This window comes from Salvelinus fontinalis, chromosome 5, assembly GCF_029448725.1.
Source record: "Salvelinus fontinalis isolate EN_2023a chromosome 5, ASM2944872v1, whole genome shotgun sequence".
In the NCBI taxonomy this organism is placed as follows: domain Eukaryota; kingdom Metazoa; phylum Chordata; class Actinopteri; order Salmoniformes; family Salmonidae; genus Salvelinus; species Salvelinus fontinalis.
The window spans coordinates 11,817,196-11,838,553 of NC_074669.1; the positions used below are offsets into that span (position 1 = coordinate 11,817,196).

At 42.6% G+C, this 21,358-nt stretch overlaps 1 protein-coding gene across 3 annotated transcripts in view; it reads right to left on the reverse strand.

The window, feature by feature from the left end:
• The window catches only part of LOC129855110 (ral guanine nucleotide dissociation stimulator-like 1), a 32,145-nt gene extending 13,095 nt beyond the window's left edge, over positions 1–19,050 (reverse strand). The window contains exons 1-10 of one of the 3 annotated variants that reach the window (XM_055922449.1): positions 18,722–19,050; positions 14,204–14,314; positions 9,690–9,898; positions 9,286–9,360; positions 8,922–9,115; positions 7,335–7,468; positions 6,877–7,196; positions 4,649–4,730; positions 4,458–4,547; positions 4,224–4,310 (exon numbers count right to left, since the gene is read on the reverse strand). In XM_055922449.1, coding sequence (XP_055778424.1) covers positions 4,224–4,310; positions 4,458–4,547; positions 4,649–4,730; positions 6,877–7,196; positions 7,335–7,468; positions 8,922–9,115; positions 9,286–9,360; positions 9,690–9,898; positions 14,204–14,314; positions 18,722–18,766 — 1,347 coding nt within the window. In that variant the 5' untranslated portion in view covers positions 18,767–19,050. Of the gene's footprint in view, positions 1–4,223; positions 4,311–4,457; positions 4,548–4,648; positions 4,731–6,876; positions 7,197–7,334; positions 7,469–8,921; positions 9,116–9,285; positions 9,361–9,689; positions 9,899–14,203; positions 14,336–16,154; positions 18,694–18,721 lie in introns of those variants that run through there. The other 2 variants (XM_055922448.1, XM_055922447.1) reach the window with 2 other exon arrangements.
• Positions 19,051–21,358: the final 2,308 nt, after the last annotated feature.

Sequence of the window (21,358 nt, forward strand, 5' to 3'; positions counted from 1 at the left end):
GCAACAGTGTGACAGACAGAACGCAGATACACTACAAAAGTATGTGGACACCCATTCAAATTTGTGGATTCGGCTATTTCAGCCACACCCGTTGCTGACAAGTGTATAAAATCGAGAACATGCAATCTCCATAGACAAACATTGACAGTAGAATGGCCCGTACTGAAGAGCTCAGTGACTTTCAACGGTCATAGGATGCCACCTTTACAACAAGTCAGTTTGTAAAATTTCGGCCCTGCTAGAGCTGCCCTGGTAAACTGTAGGTGCTGTTATTGTGAAGTGGAAACATCTAGGAGAAACAACAGCTCAGCCACAATGTGGTAGGTCACACAAGCTCACAGAACATGACTGCCGAGTGCTGAAGCGCATAGCATGTAAAAATCGTCTATTCTCGGATGCAACACTCAATAACGAGTTCCAAACTGCCTCTGGAAGCAAAGTCAGCACAAGAACTGCTCGTCGGTTGCTTCATGAAATGGGTTTCCATGGCCAAGCAGCCGCATCATAAGCCGAAGATAACCATGTGCAATGCCAAGCGTCTGCTGGAGTCGTGTAAAGCTGGCCGCCATTGGACTCTGGAGCAGCGGAAACATGTTCTCTGGAGTGATGAATCACACTTCAGCATCTGGCAGTCCGACGGACGAATCTGGGTTTGGCCGATGCCAGAAGAACGCTACCTGCCTCAATGTATAGTGCCAACTGTAAACTTTGGTGGAGGAAGAATATTGGTCTGAGGCTGTTTTTCATGGTTTGGGCTAGGCCCCTTAGTTCCAGTGAAGGAAAATCTTAACGCTACAGCATACAATGACATTCTAGACGATTCTGTGCTTTCAAGTTGGTGGCAACAGTTTGGTGAAAGCCCTTTCCTGTTTCAGCATGACAATGCCCCCGTGCACAAAGTGAGGTCCATAAATAAATTGTTTGTCGAGATCGGTGTGGAAGAACTTGACTGGCCTGCACAGAGCCCTGACCTCAACCCCATCTAACACCTTTGAGCTGAATTGGAACGCTGACTGCGAGCCAGAACTAATCGCCCAACATCAATGCCCGACCTCACTAATGCTCATGGTTGAATGGAAGCAAGTCCCAGTAGCAATGTTCCAACATCTAGTGGAAAGCATTCCCCGAAGAGTAGAGGCTGTTATAGAAGCAAAGGGGGGAACAACTCCATATTAATGCCTATGATTTTGAAATGAGATGTTCGACGAGCCATGTAGTGTACCATAGTGCGCAGGCTAAACAAACAGTGGTGGTGGACTACTCTAAAAACTGCCAAACAAATACTAAAATGCTAATGGAAACTCATGCTCTAGTTGCAAACAGCAGTACCAACACACCAGGGAAGGGCATTTGACATATTTTGACCGTTCGAGTACTGAGTTTCTATTTTTTTTATTTTTTTTTTAATCTATTCAGACCCCTTCATTTTTCCCACATTTTATTAATCAATTCTAAAATCTATTGTCTGTTTTTCCCTCATCAATCTATACACACACATATACCCCATAATGTGAAAGCAAAAACAGGTATTTAGAAATGTTTGTAAAAAAATTCAGATAACTGAAATCTTACATTTACATAAGAATTCAGACTTTGTTGAAGCACCTTTTGCAGCGATTACAGCTTCTAGTCTTCTTGGGTATGACGCTAAAAGCTCGGCACACCTGTATTTGGGGAGTTTCTCCCATTCTTCTCTGCAGATCCTCTCAAGCTCTCTCAGGTTGGACGGGGAGCGTCGCTGCACAGCTATTTTCAGGTCTCTCCAGAGATGTTCGATCAGGTTCCAGGCTCTGGCTGGGCAACCTCAAGGACATTCAGAGACTTGTCCTGAAGCTACTCTTGCGTTGTGTTGGCTGTGCTCTTAGGGTCGTTGTCCTGTTGGAAGGTGAACCTTCGCCCCAGTCTGAGGTCCTCAGCGCTCTGGAGCAGGTTTTCATCAAGGATCTCTGTACTTTGCTCCATTTATCTTTCCCTCAATCCTGACTAGTCTCCCAGTCCCTGCCGCTGAAAAACATCCCCACAGCATGATGCTGCTACCACCATGCTTCACCGTAGGGATGGTGCCAGGTTTACTCCAGACATGGCGCTTGGTATTCAGGCCAAAGAGTTCAATCTTGGTTTCATCAGACCAGAGAATCTTGTTTCTCATGGTCTGAGAGTCCTTTAGGTGCCTTTTGGCAAACTCCAAGTGGCTGCCATGTGCCTTTTACTGAGGAGTGGCTTCCGTCTGGCCACTCTTCCTTAAAGGCCTGATTATTGGAGTGCTGCAGAGATGTTTGTCCTTCTGGAAGGTTCTCCCTTCTCCACAGAGTAACTTTGGATCTCTGTCAGAGTGACCATCGGGTTCTCCCTGACCAAGACCCTTCTCCCCCAACTGGTCAGTTTGGCCAGCTCTAGAAAGAGTCTTGGTGGTTCCAAACTTCTTCCATTTAAGAATGATGGAGGCTAATGTGTTCTTGGGGACCTTCAATGCTGCAGACATGTTTTGGTACCCTTCCCCAGATCTGTGCATCGACACAATCCTGTCTCGGATAACTGTGGGACCTTATATAGACAGATGTGTGCCTTTCCAAATCATGTCCAATCAATTTAATTTACCACAGATGGACTACAATGAAGTTGTAAACATCTCAAGGATGATCAATGGAAATAGGATGCACCGGAGCTCAATTTCGAGTCTCATAGCAAAGGTTCTGAATACGGTGTCCGTTTTTTAGTTTTAATAAATTTGTAAACATTTCTAAAAACCTGTTTTCGCTTTGTCATTATGGGGTACTGTGTGTAGATTAATGAGGGAAAAAAATGTAATCTATTTTAGAATAATAAGGCTGTAACGTAACAAAATGTGGAAAACGTCAAGGGGTCTGAATACTTTCCGAATGCACTGTATATTCAGAATAAAAAGATATTGCCATTTACGACGAATTTATGTAAAGCCTAATATCAACTGGTTATATTATATTGTGGAACACAGTCTTCAAAAAAGGCACTAACCTCAGCAGTGGTGCTAACTTGAAGAAGCCTATGGCTGTGCAATGACAGACATGTTTTGTTAATGTAGCAGACAAGACTCTTATTTCCCAAGCTCACAGTCAAGACAATAACAGAATAAAATAGAACAAAATATTTGTACAAATGAAAAAAGTTGCCAGTGCGAGGTGATCTGAAACAGTTGTTCTCAAAGAGGGATCATTTGAAACGGGGCTTAGTTTGGGGCATTGAAAGAAAAAAAATGTCAGGGTTACAAACCAAAATCTGTCTCATTTTGTTCTATATAGGGGAAGCAGGTAGCCTAGTGGTTAGAGTGTTGGGCCAGTAACCGAAAGGTTTCTAGATCGAATCCCCGAGCGGACAAGGTATAAAATCGGTCGTTCTGCCCCTGAACAAGGCAGTTAACCCACTGTTACTAGGCCGTCATTGTAAATAAGAATGTTCTTAACTGACTTGCCTAGTTAAAAGGTCAAATAAACATAGTCAGCCACAACATCCATTTGGTGAGTCGGCCTAGTTTTAATGATTCTGATGAAAATACGCTCTGTCTTTATCAAACTAATGTTTTTGCCTATTTTCAGTGTGGAACCTATCTATGTTTAGGGAGGTTATAGCCTAGGCTAACCAATTCTAAAATGGCATTAGCAGTTCTCAAAGTTGCGGAAAACAGACGTGACACAATTATTCCAGAACAGCAGCACATTGTTGTCCATTTTGAATTTGTGATCAAACTGTCATCATTTGGCAAGGAATGTAGCTTGTGTATCCCATCAGCTAGAGGCCCCCCCCCCCCCACCGTCCTACTGTTATTACAGGCATTTATTTCTGTTGGCCTAACAGGAGATTGTGTGGAAATTCAGCATGTGTGTGTATAGGGAGCGGTCTGAATGCAATTGAGGGAGTGAGACACTGAGGTGAATGGGAATTTAGGGAGAAGTACTGTGTGCTGCTTGCCTTGGTTTCTTTTTTGTTGTGCCCCGCAAATGCACATGTACAAATGGACACAAAGCAAATGAACGTTATCTTTAAGACAAAATAACATTTGTTTTTCTGGTACAAGCCACAAAGCACATTCCACCAAATAGTTTTACAGTATTTGAAGAAAGAAAAAGATCTCTGCTTAAAGATCGGGTTTTGACGTCCATTTGAGTACTCATGCCAATCCCTACAACACACACAGGAGAAGTCTACATCCAAGCAGAATGAGTGAGTAGGATGATAGTAAGGCTCACCTCTACTAGGTCTGACCGGGCAGTATCTAACATGGTCAGGTCTGTCAGGAAGGTGCCCAGGTAAGGTATCGTCCCCTGCATGGCACCCTGGGAGGAGAGACAGAGCAATGGTTCAAAATCATACCGATACATCAGCAGGCACAGCCAAGCTTATCTCACTTTGACTCCCCTCCTGAAACAGAAACAAACTGGGCCTCAAACTGACAGTGGCTTGTAGCTTGCTCCATCTCTCACCATTTCCTTCTGCAGCTGGAGTCGTTTGTGAGTGCGTTTCTGGTGCTCCTTAGCACAGCCTTCCAGATTGGCAAACTTAGAGGTGCCCTCCTGTATGGGAAAAAGTAGATTGATTGTAGTAGTGATTCGACATTCACTACACCAAAAACCAAACCCTCTCATATGATGGTATTAACAGAGCAGAGTCTCACCCTCATCAGCAGCTCTCTACTGGTCAGGTAGTTGTGATCTGAGAAGATGTCTGATAGCTCTTCAAACGTAGACATGCTGTCTCTGGGGGAATTACATAGAGAAAGGTTAGAACAAATTGGGAATGCATAGGAATTCTATCACGAGTTGTGACTAGGGCTGTGGCAGTCATGACATTTTGGTCAGCTAGTTATTGTCATGCAAAAGAGCTCCGGTCTCCAGGCCTCCATGCATACAAGCCGCTAATGCACACCTTTGAAACATCTACGTTTAAAAAAGTAGATTAAATAAATGTTATATACACCATCACAATAAATCCATTTATTTTACGCAAGTCTAAAGAAACATTATGATATGAATAGTTGATTTTTTTCTAGGGAGTTTTTCCTAGCCACCGTGCTTCTACACCTGCATTGCTTGCTGTTTGGGGTTTTAGGCTGGGTTTCTGTACAGCACTTTGATATATCAGCTGATGTAAGAAGGGCTATATAAATAAATTAGATTTTTTCAGAGGAACAGAATATGAGTTGGCCTACTGTATGTAATCTGGCTATGCACCATGCCATAGGCTTGTTCATTTAGCTGACACGATATGCTTATAAGTCCCGTGACATTATTTTATAGGCTATTATATGATTTTGTAGTAAGAAGAAAATAATTGAACGTAGCTGAATAAAAATAGAAAGGATATTTTTCCCACTCCGGCGTGAGTGCGCATATGAAGTGGCTATGTGAGCATAAACGTGATCATTTGAAACAGGTCATATATGCTACATTTAGAGATATTTGGCAACTTTAGTTGCTAATGATACAAACCTTAGAATGTCTTAAAAATCTAAACTTACATGGGCTGCATGAGTTGACTATAGGCTATTGATGATTTGAGAAAGAAGCAAAAAAAGCTTGAGCTGTGTTTGTCTCAGGCTGGACATGCAGTTTTCAAATCTAATGTTATTTGTCACATGCGCCAAATACAACAGAATACAACAACACCTTACTGTGACATGTTTACTCACAAGCCCTTAACGATGCAGTTCAAGAAATAGAGTTAAGAAAATATTTACTAAACAAAGTAAAAAAATCAATTCAAAAAAGGAACAAGAAAATGACATAACAAAACCGGGGCTATATACAGGGGGTACCGGTACCGATTCAATGTGCGGGGGTACAGGTTAGTCAAGGTCATTTGTAAAGTGACTATGTATAGATAATAAACAGCAATCACTCTTATCAAGTGATCATATTTTCTCTATTCTAACTTTAATCTTGTCTTTACTAATATGCTAAATTAGTTTTGATTTAGAATGGCCTATCATCAAATGGGCAGGAACAGGGACAGGAACAAGAACAAAAAGACATGTCATCCATATGCACTGAAATAATGAATGGAGGCCGTTTTCCCGCTGGTTTGTTTTTCAGGCTACTCCGGTAATTTCACTCCAGGCATCAACCACTGTTTGAGGAGCATGCAGCCCCTTGCTGCGCGACAGGTGATATTCTGCCCAAACTTTCCAACCCTGTTCCTGCATTTACCCAGTGCTTCATTTGGGAAACCTAGTTTCGAAACATCAACAGTAAAATGTTTTTACAACGAAACACATTTCATTAAACTGTTGACAGTCCCTATCTCTTCGCACTGGAGAAAGGAAGGAAGGAGAGAGGAGATGGAAACTCCCGATGGTGAGATATTCTGTAGCTAAAGGTAATGTGTCAGCCTATTCATTATGAATGTATAAAATATGCACAATTACTAGGCAATGAACCAACAGCATCGCCTATGCCTATATGCCAGCGGCACACCACCCTGAATTCCACTGCCTCTGAAGCTGGTTCTGGTCAGTCACTTTTTCCTCTGGTCTAAAAATGTCTATATAATATCCCAGGGCAGTGAATGGGGACATTACCCTGTGTAGGGTGTGGGTTTCCATGTGGGATGTTAAATGGGTGGCCTGACTCGGTGGTCACTAAAGATTCCATGACACTTATTGTAAAAGTAGGGGTGTTAACCCCAGTGTCCTAGCTAAATTCCCAATCTGACCATCAAGGCCACCTAATCATCGCCAGCTTTGAATTGGTTCATTAATCCCCTGTAACTATTCGTTGCTGTAAATTAGTCACTCAACGGTCACATGGAATTTTAATACGGTCATGACTCATGACTGCCAGTAATACGGTCACCGCAACATAATGACTAATCATTATGCACCCAGGTTGTGAAAGAAAGACTCACTTGGGCACCCAGGACCAGGCCCTCTTCAGTCTGTAGAGTGGGTTGGACTGTAGAGCAGACACAATGGCACGCAGCGACGAGAAGTTCTTAAGCATGCGGCACTCCTCAGCGATGTCTATCCAGCGCTTGATGACCCGTGCCCTGAGGTGTGGGCGGATCTGTTGTCGGTGCAGTATGGTTCTGACCACACATGCTGCCACAGCGTTGAACTGGGTGATGGTGGCACGGATGGTGGGAGCACTGTGCTTGTTCTGTTTCTTATCCCTCTGGGACCAGATGGAGCCCAGGCAGTGGTGAGGAATCACCTTCTTGAACAACAACTGGAAACAGACAAACAATGAAACGATTAGTATTAAAACACATAACTTATATTTATCCTGCTTTGTAAAAAAAAAAATAATATCCAACCTGGCAACCCATACTCCCACACAGACTCTCTCCCTCAGCCTTTCTCTTACCGCATCCATATAGGTCAGCTGGTCGGCCACCAAGTCTGCATCAAATGACAGGAAGCCTTCCTGGACCTCAATCTCTACTCCCTCATCCTCAGCCAAGCAGAAGGAGCTGTTGCCGTGGAAACCACCAGAAAACCCTATCAGGAGTAGGAGTAATGATCAGATTAATGATGGAAGGCCAAACAGAAATAAAGGTATTTAGAGAGAGAAAGGAAGGAAAGGGAGAGATACACAAAGATAAAAAGACTAAAGAATTGAGAGGATAGCAGAGGTGGGACCAATTCATTGGTTTACAAGTCACAAGTAAGTCAAGTCTTAGCACTCAAGTCCCAAGTCAAGTCCCAAGTCAAGACAGGCAAGTCCGAGTCAAGTCTCAAGTCAAGACCAAAAAGTATCAAGTCAAGTCTCAAGTCCTAAACTTTGAGTTTCGAGTCCTAAACAAGTCATAATGTGCTCTTCACCAAATGTAATACCATTTCATATTTTTAACAAGAGTAATAGTTAGTATATTACATTTATGCAAATTATGAATGATTTTAAAAAATATATTATTTATTACTTTCCAAATAAACTTTATATTTCCATTGAAATACAAGAGTAGCCATAAGAAAGACCCCCCCCCCCAATAGTCATCGACTATCGAGGATCGCTTTGGGGGCGCATTCGGGCGATATATCAAATCAAATCAAATGTATTTATATAGCCCTTCGTACATCAGCTGATATCTTAAAGTGCTGTATAGAAACCCAGCCTAAAACCCCAAACAGCAAGCAATGCAGGTGTAGGCTTGTTCACAATCACCCAACCTTACCACACACACACAAACTGTGTGTGTGGTTACAGTAGGCTAGCATATGTCAATGGCTTTAGGACCAGCAGTAACATCAGGCCGGATTTAGGCTACCAACTGCCTAGCCAGTTGTAGCTCAATCTTGGGTGCAATGATCACGTTCCCGCACTGACTGACTGTGCGGATGCTCATTGATTTAACGTTGCGTTAGCCAACATGCAAACTGGCAAAGTTATGAATGATATAGCTGTCGGCCACATTAGTCATGACTTACCGTTCTTTGCGCAGCTTCAAATGTCGAACAAAGTTGGAAGTTGTTGCGCGTCCGTCTGCCATTTTCTTCTTGCATGTTTTGCAAGTTGCAATCCATTTTTTGTTGATACAGCGTAGTCTTTACATCCAAAAATAATAACTTTGGGTATCATCTTTCCAAGGGCTCCATCTGAATTCACTCGCCAACGTTCCTCTGCACTGCCACACGCAACTTTTTCTCAGCTGGCACAATTTGATTGGCTGCTGTTCAGATTCAAACTGTAATCCGTTAAATTAAGAGTTGATGCGCTGCACACTTTTTTATAGCATCATTTTTTATATTTGGGCTTGGGGAGGGTATCAAGTCAGGTCGAATCAAAAGGTTCAAGTCCAAGTTAAGTCACGAGTCATTGGTGTTAAAGTCAAAGTCGAGTTGCAAGTCATCATATTTGTGACTCAAGTCTGACTCAAGTCTAAGTCATGTGACTCGAGTCCACACCTCTGGAGGATAGAGTACTAATTAACTAGATATCTTACTGTTCACCCACCCTCTGAGTCTACATCCAGACTGGCCTCAGCCTTCAGCTGCTCCAGTAGACTCTGGGCTTTATGCATGGGCTCCGATCCAGGCATGGCCCTCTGTAGGTAGGCCATCACTTTGTGGAGGCAGGGGTAGGATGGAGGCTCCTGGAAGTCCTCTGGACACTGGTCCAGCCAGACTCGCAGGATGGAGGCCAGGGCACTGAGGGGGATGATGGAGGGGGCAGAGTGTCAAGGAGGGTTGCTGGGAGCAAGCTGCTGACAGAGAGCATGGCAGACTGGGGAGCTACAAAGTAACAACTGCGCTTGAATCAATATGGAAAGACAGACAGACTAAGTAAAAAGCAAGCAGGAGACATTGAGAAATCTTACGTTCGAATGGCTCCTTTGGTTTCAAAGGGTCTACATCGCTCAATCTTTCCTTCTCTATCCTCTGGAATTCCATACCTGAGAGAAAGACAAAAAAACTAAAATTCAGCACCACTGTCTACCATCAGTCTAAAAGCAGTGAGACCAGTAAGTCTCCTCAGCCTCTCAATGTAGAGCAGTAGTGTTCTTCAACCATGGTTCTGGAGAGCCACAGTCTGTACACGCTTTGTCCCAGCTCAACACTTACGCGTGCCTTAATCAAAATCATGTTGATTATTGAACCAGGTGTTATAGCACTATGGCTGGGACAAAAGCCGGCACACACTAGGTCCCACCAGGACCAGCTGTTGTCAGCGCCTGCTATACACTCTAGCCACCATGGGCCCCCAGCCCAGTACCAGACGTACTTGTCTAGCAGCAACTGCAGCACAGTGTGCGTGCTGGCGAAGGTGCGGTATGTGGACAGGAAGATGTTGGTGTAGGTGAGGTCATTGTCCCCAAACGCAGTCAGCAGGGTCTCCACCAGACGTTCCAGCGTTCCCGCCCGGATACTCCGGATCTTATAGGTTTCCAACTGGCTCACAGTGTGGCCGGGAGGCAGCCGGTCCACCTCCACCTGCGATGCGACAAGATGGAAAGAACCAGAGATATTAGAACGATGAGAATGGGGGAGAGGGAGATGGAGGGACAGATGGAGAGGTGTTGAGACAAAGGGCACGCTATATTGAATTCCGAAGAAGATGTGTCCGAGTATGGTGTCTGTTGGGAAGAATGAGGGGAGTGAAGAGAGTGAGAGAGAGAAAAGGAAGGGAGAACTTGGTGCTGCTTGCATGCTACAACAGGAAACTCTCCAATCTGTGCCCCTCCTCCACCCCGTCCACTGGCTCAGAGGGAAGCAAAGAGGACAGCATTTAGTCAAACTCACTAGCTCTTTACTCTCAGTCAGCACTGCTCTCTGGCAAACATCTAGCCACTGGAAATGTATTGACTGTCGAGTAGCAAAAATATACATGCACATTCACACTATTTGCATTTGTATAACATTTCTTCTGATGGTACCCTATGGGCAATGCCACAACAAACAAAGCACCAGTGTGGCTCACCGTTTACGTTATCTTGCTTTCCCACTAAATAAATGAGGGGATTACAATCATCAACAACCACAGAAAGACAACATCTTGCTTTCACTGGCTTACTCATATGTGACTCATTTCAGAAAACTAGGTGTATGTCTTGTCACTACTTCAGGCGAAGGCCGAGAGCCGTGCGTCCTCCAAAACACACCCCAACCAAGCCGCACTGCTTCTTGACACAATGCCCGCTTAACCCAGAAGCCAGCCACACCAATGTCGCGGCAGGCTGCGACAGAGCCTGGACTCGAATCAGGATCTCTAGTGGCACAGCTAGCACTGCAATGCAGGTAATCGTTTCTATTGCGTCTTTTTTGAAAGATATCACAAAGAACTGCAAAAGTGTTGCTTATACTCTCCACTTTCTGGAGGACGATCGTGCCATGCTGACTCTCTTGGACTCTGAAAATGAATCAGACGATGAAGAAATCCAGATTTAGGTAAAAACATTTTCATTGAACCAGACATTGTAAAGTCTTCTGGAACAGCAATCAACAATGTTGTTGTCACGGAACGAGTTTTGAAATCAGTGGAATGCCCGGTGGAAGCAGAGTATAATAGCTAGCTAGCTACCTGTCTAAACAAAAGACTCCACTATGCAAGTAACCATTTCACTGTACCATTTACACCATATGTATCCTGTGCATGTGACAAACTTTGATTTTATTTGATATGGTGTGTGTTTACCAGAGACAGTATTGTGAAGAACAACATGACCTGCACTGAAGTCAAATTAGGATATAATGTTAGGCCAACGAGACACTGTACAAGTTCTAATATTCTCTGGAAGAATGCCCTGCTTTGATTTTGTCACACTCACATCCGTAAGCTATTTTCTTTAATTAGTTCACCATTAACTTGTAAATAATGATATTGATGTGAGTTTATATTCCTGTAATAATTAATACACATTTGCTAAAGTTAAGGCAATGTCAGCTATGATATGGTCATTATTGAGCTGGCTAGCCAGCTAACTTAACTTTTGCTAGCTAGCTAACAAGCTAGGAACAAACCAAAACATTGTTTAGAAAGTTGCTTTTAGTTGCCTGGTTTTCTAGATTGACATACACTAAATTAATTTCTAAACAGATGAGTTATTGGTGTTAAAATACTCCAGTTATGTTATTTTGGACCCCAGGCTGCAGATGTCATGCAGTCTGTCGTTTTTGTGTTTATAACAAGTTTGATGTTGGACGACAATAGAATGTTCATGATGTCACTGCGACAACTGTCCACAGACATGTCGATAAACGTAGTATAAACCAGCCTTAATCTTGAAATCTTTGTTTGTTTAGTACACTACCGTACTGACTTTGTTAAACACATGGCCTCACATGTGACTCCTTAAAGAGATGGGTGGGGCTAAGGCTTAAGAGGGTGTGAACGATGGTGAATGGGTGTAGACAAAAAAAGAGCTCTCCAGAAGGTATACCAAAACATTCAATAGCCATTTTCTCAGAAGTGGGGTTACAAGTTTATCAACTTTCAAAGCAGAATTAATTTCCCATTGTTCCTCAACTGTAGTGTATGATATACACTTTTCTAGCTCTGAGTCTATACTTTTATCCAATGTAAAAAAAAACTGTTAAAAATGTTGCTACTTAAAACTGAATCGAACTGGTAGGTCACATATATAGAACACCCACTTACTCCCACTCACGGCCTGGATAATGCTCCAGTACTCAGAATATGTACTGTCATGTGTTAATGTAGCATAGCGTTACTCCTCTATATGCCTTGCTTTTACAGGATGCAACATGCAGGGAAAGAAGAATTATGATGGCAGTTGGAACCGGCAAATCAGGAAATCCCATTTAGCTAAACAGTTGAGTAGGCTACTCATGAAACTGTTGTCTTTTATATGGCCTGCGCAGGATGAGACACCCTGTGATTGCAAATTGGTATTACTGTATATCTTACAATGAAGCTGACAAGCTCTATCCACAAAACTATTGCCATAAACTTTGCACAAATAATTAGCCTATAGACTTACAGTTGAAGTCGGAAGTTTACATACACTTAGGTTGGAGTCATTAAAACTTGTTTTTCAACCACTCCACAAATTTCTTGTTAACAAACTATAGTTTTGGCAAGTCGGGTAGGACATCTACTTTGTGCATGACACAAGTCATTTATCCAACAAATGTTTACAGACAGATTATTTCCCTGTATCACAATTCCAGTGGGTCAGAAGTTTACATACATTAAGTTGACTGTGCCTTTAAACAGCTTGGAAAATTCCAGAAAATGTTGTCATGGCTTTAGAAGCTTCTGATAGGCTAATTGACATAATTTGAGTCAATTGGAGGTGTACCTGTGGATGTATTTCAAGGCCTACCATCAAACTCAGTGCCTCTTTGCTTGACATCATGGGAAAATCAAAAGAAATCAGCCAAGACCCCAGAAAAATATTGTAGACCTCCACAAGTCTGGTTCATCCTTGGGAGCAATTTCCAAATGCCTGATGGTACCACGTTCATCTGTACAAACAATAGTACGCAAGTATAAACACCATGTAACCACGCAGCCGTCATACCGCTCAGGAAAGAGACGCGTTCTGTTTCCTAGAGATGAACGTACTTCGGTGCGAAAAGTGCAAATCAATCCCAGAACAACAGCAAAGGACCTTGTGAAGATGCTTGAGGAAACAGGCACAAAAGCATCTATATCCACAGTAAAACGAGTCCTATATCAACATAACCTGAATGGCTGCTCAGCAAGGAAGAAGCCACTGCTCCAACACCACCATAAAAAATGCCAGACTACAGTTTGCAACTGCAAATGGGGACAAAGATCGTACTTTTTGGAGAAATGTCCTCTGGTCTGATGAAACAAAAATAGAACTGTTTAGCCATAATGACCATTGTTATGTTTGGAGGATAAAGGGGGAGGCTTGCAAGCCGAAGAACACCAACCCAACCGTGAAGCACGGGGGTGGCAGCATCATGTTGTGGGGTGCTTTGCTGCAGGAGGGATTGGTGCACTTCACAAAATACATGGCACCATGAGGAAAGAAAATTATGTGGATATATTGAAGCAACATCTCAAGACATCAGTCAAGAAGTTAAAGCTTGGTCGCAAATGGGTCTTCCAGATGAACAATGACCTCAAGCATACTTACAAAGTTGTGGAAAAACGGTTTAAGGACAACAAAGTCAAGGAATTGGAGTGGCCATCAACAAAGCCCTGACCTCAATCCTATAGAACATTTGTGGGCAGAACTGAAAAAGCATATTCGAGCAAGGAGGCCCTCAAAACTGACTCAATTACACCAGCTCTGTCAGGAGAAATGGGCCAAAATTCACCCAACGTATTGTCGGAAGCTTGTGGAAGGCTACCTGAAACGTTTGATCCAAGTTAAACCATTTAAAAGGCAATGCTACCAAATACTAATTGTATGCATGTAAACTTCTGACCCACTGGGAATGTGATAAAAGAAATAAAAGCTGAAATAAATAGTTCTCTTTACTATTATTCTGACATTTCACATTCTCAAAATAAAGTGGTGATCCTAACTGACCTAAGACAGGGAATTTTTACTAGGATTAAATGTCAGGAATTGTGAAAAACTGAGTTTAAATGTATTTGGCTAAGGTGTATGTAAACTTCCGACTTCAACTGTATACAACTCTGCAAATTAATACAATCTGTCCAATGTCTGTCCAAGATTAAATCTATCTATGGACATAATGCATTCAGCAGGGTTATTGTTTGAGCCTGACAAGGTCTCTCACAAGTTCGCTTGCTTTCAATCAGTGTGTTGTAGTGAAAGAGCAGAGTGGTCCACTCACCCCCAGCCATCTTGCTCCCTTGTTGGCAGCCTGCTGGATCTGGCACCTCTTCAGTGTCACATTGTATATGGCCCCCTCCTCCACCTCCTCCCCCCGGTCCTGCACCGAGCTCTGTGGGAGAGCCATAATGAGCTGTTAACACAAAGACAAACCATCCTCTAGATTAGAACACAGGACTACGAATCAAAGTTTATTGGCCACGTACACAAATGCTATTGCAGGTGCTGCATAATGCTTGTGTTTCTAGCTACAACAGAGCAGTTATACCTAGCAAAACAATACACACATAATCCAAAATGAAGAAAAAAAATAAAGCTATATAAATATAAGTACCAGTCAAAAGTTTGGACACATCAACTCATTCAAGGGTTTTTCTTTATTTTTTTAATATTTTCTACATTGTAGAATAATAGTGAAGACATCAAAACTATGAAACAACACACATGGAATCATGTAGTAACCAAAAAAAGTGTTAAACAAATCAAAATATATTTGAGATTCTTCAAAGTAGCCACCCTTTGCCTTGATGACAGCTTTGCACACTCTTGGCATTCTCTCAACCAGCATCATGAGGTAGACACCTGGAATGCATTTCAATTAACAGGTGTGCCTTGTTAAAAGTTAATTTGTGGAATTTGTTTCCTTGTTATTGCGTTTGAAAACATTAAAAACAGCAGCATTCATTCGTGAATGCAATTTCCGAAATGGAACGGTTTATTTATTGTTTACGCTAATTATTCAAGGGCCGCTTAATTTTATTTTAAAACAAAAATGCTTGATTGCATTTCAAATCACGAATGACTCATATGGTGCGTGATGACATGAAAGAATGATTGATACAGTAGCCTATATAAGTATTGAAATATAGACCTAAGTAAGTTACTGTATTAAGACTTAACAGGATGCGCTCTTTGGCCTACAGCTTGATGGTGGTTATACAAGGCTGCTAGACTAAGCCTACTAATGATAATGAAATTACTTATTATAATGATCATAATAACAATAATAAGAGATCAAGAAAAATTAGAGTTATTATTATAAATATAATTTGACAATTTGGAAGCGTGTAAACACAAAATAAATGATAAATAATACTAGACAGGCTGTTCTAACAACATCAAAAAAGTGTAAAGCCTTTATTACATCAAAGCAAATATTAATAACAGCCAAATTTGTGAAATTTTTATCCGACATGTGGTTGTGTGAGGCTTGGTGCTCACGGAATCAGTAGGTTATTAAACAAACACTCAAACAGGCAGCAGAAGCAAGATCTGTCTTATTTCTGTAGATATATTGATAGTTTATAAAGCCAGGCACATTTAACAGTTAGACTATTGATTAAAGACCTAATTAAGTTGGGGTTTCCTCTCCTCACTTTTCTTTTTTTTTGTTTTTTATTTTATTTTATTTTTTAATTTTTATCCTATTTTCTCCCCAATTTTCGTGGTATCCAATCGCTAGTAATTACTACCTTGTCTCTTCGCTACAACTCCCGTACGGGCTCGGGAGAGACGAAGGTCGAAAGCCATGCGTCCTCCGAAGCACAACCCAACCAGCCGTACTGCTTCTTAACACAGCGCGCCTCCAACCCGGAAGCCAGCCGCACCAATGTGTCGGAGGAAACACCGTGTACCTGGCCCCCTTGGTTGGCGCGCACTGCTCTCCTCACTTTTCATAGACAATAAGACAAGGGCTGTTCTCATCTTCTCATTCTGCTGCTGCCTCCGCCGCATTGTTCTCAACCCCAATATGCTGTTTAACTTTGCTATAATGCACATAGCAACATGGTCTAGGAAAAAGCGCCAATTCAACAGCGCAGTGATGTTTCAGAAACGCAGACAGCCACCGCTATCCGACTCGGGAGAAAGCACATTTGTTCGAAAATAAGATCATTTTGATTAGTGTTGCACCATCATTTAAGTAATATAACCATATACAATTTCAGTACCACCTCATAGTGGTGATGGATTGTGCCATGGACACCTGCCAGTCGAACATCTCGTTCCAAAATCATGGGCATTAATATGGAGTTGGTCCCCCCTTTGCTGCTACAACAGCCTCCACTCTTCTGGTAAGGCGTTCCACTAGATGTTGGAACATTGCTGCAGGGACTTGCTTCCATTCAGCCACAAGAGCAATAGTAAGGTCGGGTATTGATGTTGGGTGATTAGGCCTGGCTCGCAGTCGGCGTTCCAATTCCTCCCAAAGGTGTTCAATAGGGTGTATGTATAGTGAATGTATAGGGGAAGGTGACTAGGCATCAGGATATATGATAAACTGAGTGGCAGCAATGTAAATGGTGATTGTATGTGAGTGTGTTTGCGTAGTCAGTACAAATGTGTGCATGTTATGTGTGTGTTGGGAGTGTCAGTGTGCGTGTAGAGTCCTGTGAGTGTGCATAGAGACAGTACAAAAAGAAAAGGGTCAACTCAGTCTGTGCAGCCATTCCTTAAGCTATTTAGCAGTCTCATGGCTTGGGGATAGAAGCTGTTCAGGAGCCTGTTGGTGTCAGACTTGATACATTGGTATTGCTTGCCGTGCGGAAGCAGAGAGAACAGTCTATGGCTTGGCTGGCTAGAGTCTATAATGATTTTCATGGCCTTCCTTTCACACCGCCTGATATAGAGGTCCTGGATGGCAGTGAGCTCAGCCCCAGTGATGTACTGGGCTGTCCGCACCACCCTCTGCAGCGCCATGCGATCGATGGCGGTGCTGTTGCCATACCAAGCAGTGATGCAGCCAGTCAAGTTGCTCTCAATGGAGCGGCTGTAAAACCTTTAACTTCCAGAGGGAGAAGAGGAGCTGCAGCGCCTTTCTCACGACTGTGCAAGTCAGTGAACCATTTTAAGTACTTAGTGATTTGGACACCGAGGAAGTTAAAGCTCTCAACCCGTACTCCTCACGGTGCAGTCTCTACTCTGTCTCTGAATCCGTCTTGGCGACACATCAGTTATGCAGAGCACACAGACACAGAACAGCAGTTTACCCTCTCAAATTCAAAAATATGCCCAGTCAGGGACGAAGGCAGGCAACAGAGCCACATCCAGTGTGACGGCGACCAGGGCTCATTTTAAACCCATAAAGAGGAGCTGTTTAGATGACAGCGCACTCCAGCCAAGTCCACACTCTCACTTTCCACCAGCATCACAACAGCCGGACAAAGTCCACTCTCTCCCCAAACAGAGTGGTGGCAGCTAGAGTTAAAAGGTCACGGCTTGCTGTTAACAGGCTCAATGTCCAGCTCTGAAGGCCAATGGCACTTAGCCCGGGGCGGTTGTGAGTGGCTGTTTCGGTTCTATCAAAAACAAAGCATACAGGGCCAGGCAGGAAACCCACCCCAAACAATCAGCCAGACACTGATAAACAGTGTGTGATGGCAATGGGCTCTGGTGGAAAGAGAAATAGTGAGAGAGAGCAAGAAGGCCACAGAGGAGTAATTGAGTGCAGGAGATAAAATGGCCCAGCATGTATGCATTTCCCATTCATTTCCCGTACAGTGCTGCCCCTCTGTGAGTTAAATACTTCACTCAGTGAGTTATGTAGTCTAGTCCACTCCAAAACAAAATCAGGAGGTCCTTCTGCTCACTGGCCCAGCCTGCTGAGTCCACAGTATGTGCACAGAGACTGCTTTTTTTTGTGCCAAGCAGAAATGTTTTTCAGACAGGGGTTTAAAGGTCTACCTGCTTTGTAGACCAAGATGGGGCACATGGTGTACCAAAGGCCCTGGGCGGAGTTGTAAAAAGAGAGATCAAACAAGTTATGCACAGTTATGTACAGTGTACATTTTAGCCTCTAAAAAGGACCCATCTAAAAGGCCTATAATACAATTGCAAATCTGAGAAGAATACAGTTGTGAATAAGAATGAGTTTAGATACTACAAGGTATATTAAATGGCCCCAAGATATAAACTCAAATTTCAGACTTGCTGGACAGGCTCCAGTTTGGAAGGATGTTGCAATCCAGTGGAGGTGGAATGCAGACTACAGAAGAGACTATTAAACTCGGGCAAATATAGGAGCAGTATGTATTAAACCCCCTACTGACAACATCACATAACACACACTGGTTTTATTACCTATATTTGAAAAGAATACGCTCAAGGTAACAACAACGGTGTCAAGTCTTTGGACTTATCTGGTGTTGGCTTTGTGCTCAGATTGCTCCAGACGCAACTAGGACCGGTAGAGAGATCGTCTCAGGGCTCATTTCACTCTCGGCTAGGAGACAAGTGTTTTTGTCTTCAGCGAAAAACGAACTAGCATATTAGGCCAGAGTAAGATTTCCAGACCGCGTCTTTACGCAAAACGTTTACGCGCAAGATATTAATGAAGACTATTCAAAGTACACCACGATGGCGTCGAGGGTGAGAAAACAAATATAACTAAATGTTCAAATGTATCCCCCTCGCTGTCCCCTCCTCCTTTCCTTTATCCGCTACTTTCCTAAGCCTAAAAGCTGACTCTCCAACCGCAAAATCAACAAAAGTCTGCAGCACGGAAAACAGAGTAACTTTTTACCATTTTATCTTTCCAGGCGAATCTCATTGTCAGCGCTTCTCTCATGATCCGGGGACAGCATCAAAAGATGCTAACAGTCCATCCAGGCAAGAAATGTTTCCAGTTCCTAGCAACATACAGCGCGGTCCTGCTCTGTAAAATATACTCTCCTCTACTACACACACAATCAGTCACAGCTCTCTTGTTTGTGTTGCCCCCGGCTTTCGAATCCTCATCCTCCTCCTGTCTTTCAACACATCCTCTTCCTTCGTCCCGCTGTTGAATAGCCGAGCTCCGCCTACTGCACTCGCGGTCCTCCCCATAACCCCCCCCATTCCCATTTCCCCTTAAAATGTCGCATTTTAGATACAATCTTACTAAGTAGAGAAAAATCATAAAATAATAATTTAGCAACTACTGAGATTTTCATTTGTGGCCTGCACATTTGTGGCCTGCTGGAGGTCATTTTGCAGGGCTCTGGCAGTGCACCTCCTTGCACTAAGGCGGAGGTACCGGTCCTGCTGCTGGGTTGTTGCCCTCCTACGGCCTCCTCCACGTCTCCTGATGTACTGGCCTGTCTCCTGGTAGCGCCTGCATGCTCTGAACACTACGCTGACAGACACAGCAAACCTTTTTGCCACAGTTCGCATTGATGTGTCATCCTGGATGAACTGCACTACCTGAGCCACTTGTGTGGGTTGTATACTCCGTCTCATGCTACCACTAGAGTGAGAGCACCGCCAGCATTCAAAAGTGACCAAAACATCAGCCAGGAAGCATAGGAACTGAGAAGTGGTCTGTGGTCACCACCTGCAGAATCACTCCTGTTTTGGGGGGTGTCTTGCTAATTGCCTATAATTTCCACCTTTTGTCTATTCCATTTGCACAACAGCATGTGAAATTTATTGTCAATCAGTGTTGCTTCCTAAGTGGACAGTTTGATTTCACAGAAGTGTGATTGACTTGGAGTTACATTGTGTTGTTTAAGTGTTCCCTTTATTTTTTTGAGCAGTGTATAATACCACAAGACCTAGACCTACACTTTGAAATATTGCGGGGCATTGTACAATGAATAGTATATTTTTTTATTGATAAAAAAATAATAAAACACACACAACAACAAGGGCACTAGACTTGTTTCCTTATTTATTAAGCTGAAGACAGGCACTTACTAGTCTTTTTTTTTTTACTCTTGAAATTGTAACTTATTTTTTATCAAATGTAACATGTGCGCTTTATGACAGAATGTTAAAATTTGGTGAAATCAAAAGTACATTATTTACTCACCATAACAATTTCAAATATAAGGAACAATAATATAAACGCAACATGCAACAATTTCAAAGATTTACTGAGTTACACTTCATATAAGGAAATCCATCAATTGAAATAAATTCATTAGGCCCTAATCTATGGATTTCACTTGACTGGGAATACGGATATGCATCTGTTGGTCACAGATACCTTAAAAAAAAAGTCAGTATCTGGTGTAACCACCATTTGCCTCATGCAGCGCGACACATCTCCTTCGCATAGAGTTGATCAGGCTGTTGATTGTGGCCTGTGGAATGTTGTCCCACTCCTCTTCAATGGCTGTGCGAAGTTGCTGGATATTGGCGGGAACTGGTACATGCTGTCGTAGATGTCGATCCAGAGCATCCCAAACGTGCTCAATGGGTGTCATGTCTGGTGAGTATGCAGGCCATGGAAGAACTGGAACATTTTCAGCTTCTAGGATTTGTATACTGATCCTTGCGACATGGGGCAGCGCATTATAATACTGAAACATGAGGTGATGGCAGCGGATGAATTGCACAACAGTGGGCCTCAGGATCTCATCCCGGCATCTCTGTGGATTCAAATTGCCATCAATAAAATGCAATTGTGTTCGTTGTCTGTAGTTTATGCCTTCCCATACCATTCCTGCAGTCAACATGCCAATTGTACACTCCTTTAAAACTTGAGACATCTGTAACATTTTAGAGTGGCCTTTTATTGTCCCCAGCACAATGTGCACATGTGTAATGATCATGCTGTTTAATCAGCTTCTTGATATACCACACCTGTGAGGTGGATGGATTATCTTGGCAAAGGAGAAATGCTCACTGACAGGGATGTAAACAATCTTGTGTACAACATTTGAGAGAAATAAGCTTTTTGTTTGAATGTAACATTTCTGGGATCTTTTATTTTAGCTCATGAAACATGGCACCAACACTTTACATCTTGCGTTTATATATATTTTTCAGTATATATAAATATACAGTATATATATATATATATATATATATATATATATATATATATATATATATATATATATATATATATATATATATATCACTGCCAAAGTTTTGGCTTGGTGGCCAAAAAAAGGATCTTCCATTGATTAATATCTAAAGAGTAATTTAAGAAGCCAAATTAGGGACCAGTTTAGCCACCCTGTAGACTAGATGTTACAGCCATGCATTTCTGGAATATAGTCAGGCATTACATGCATTTGAGCAAAGATTTCGTTTTTTTTACCGTATGGGGCAAGACCGTGTGGGATGGTTTGAAGCTGCTCTGTTCAAGTGATGAGGATCAAGAGGTCACTGTTAGAGAAAGTCTACTGTACTGTTGGAGAACAGGCCATTTAGTGGGTGTTATCAGAGCTCT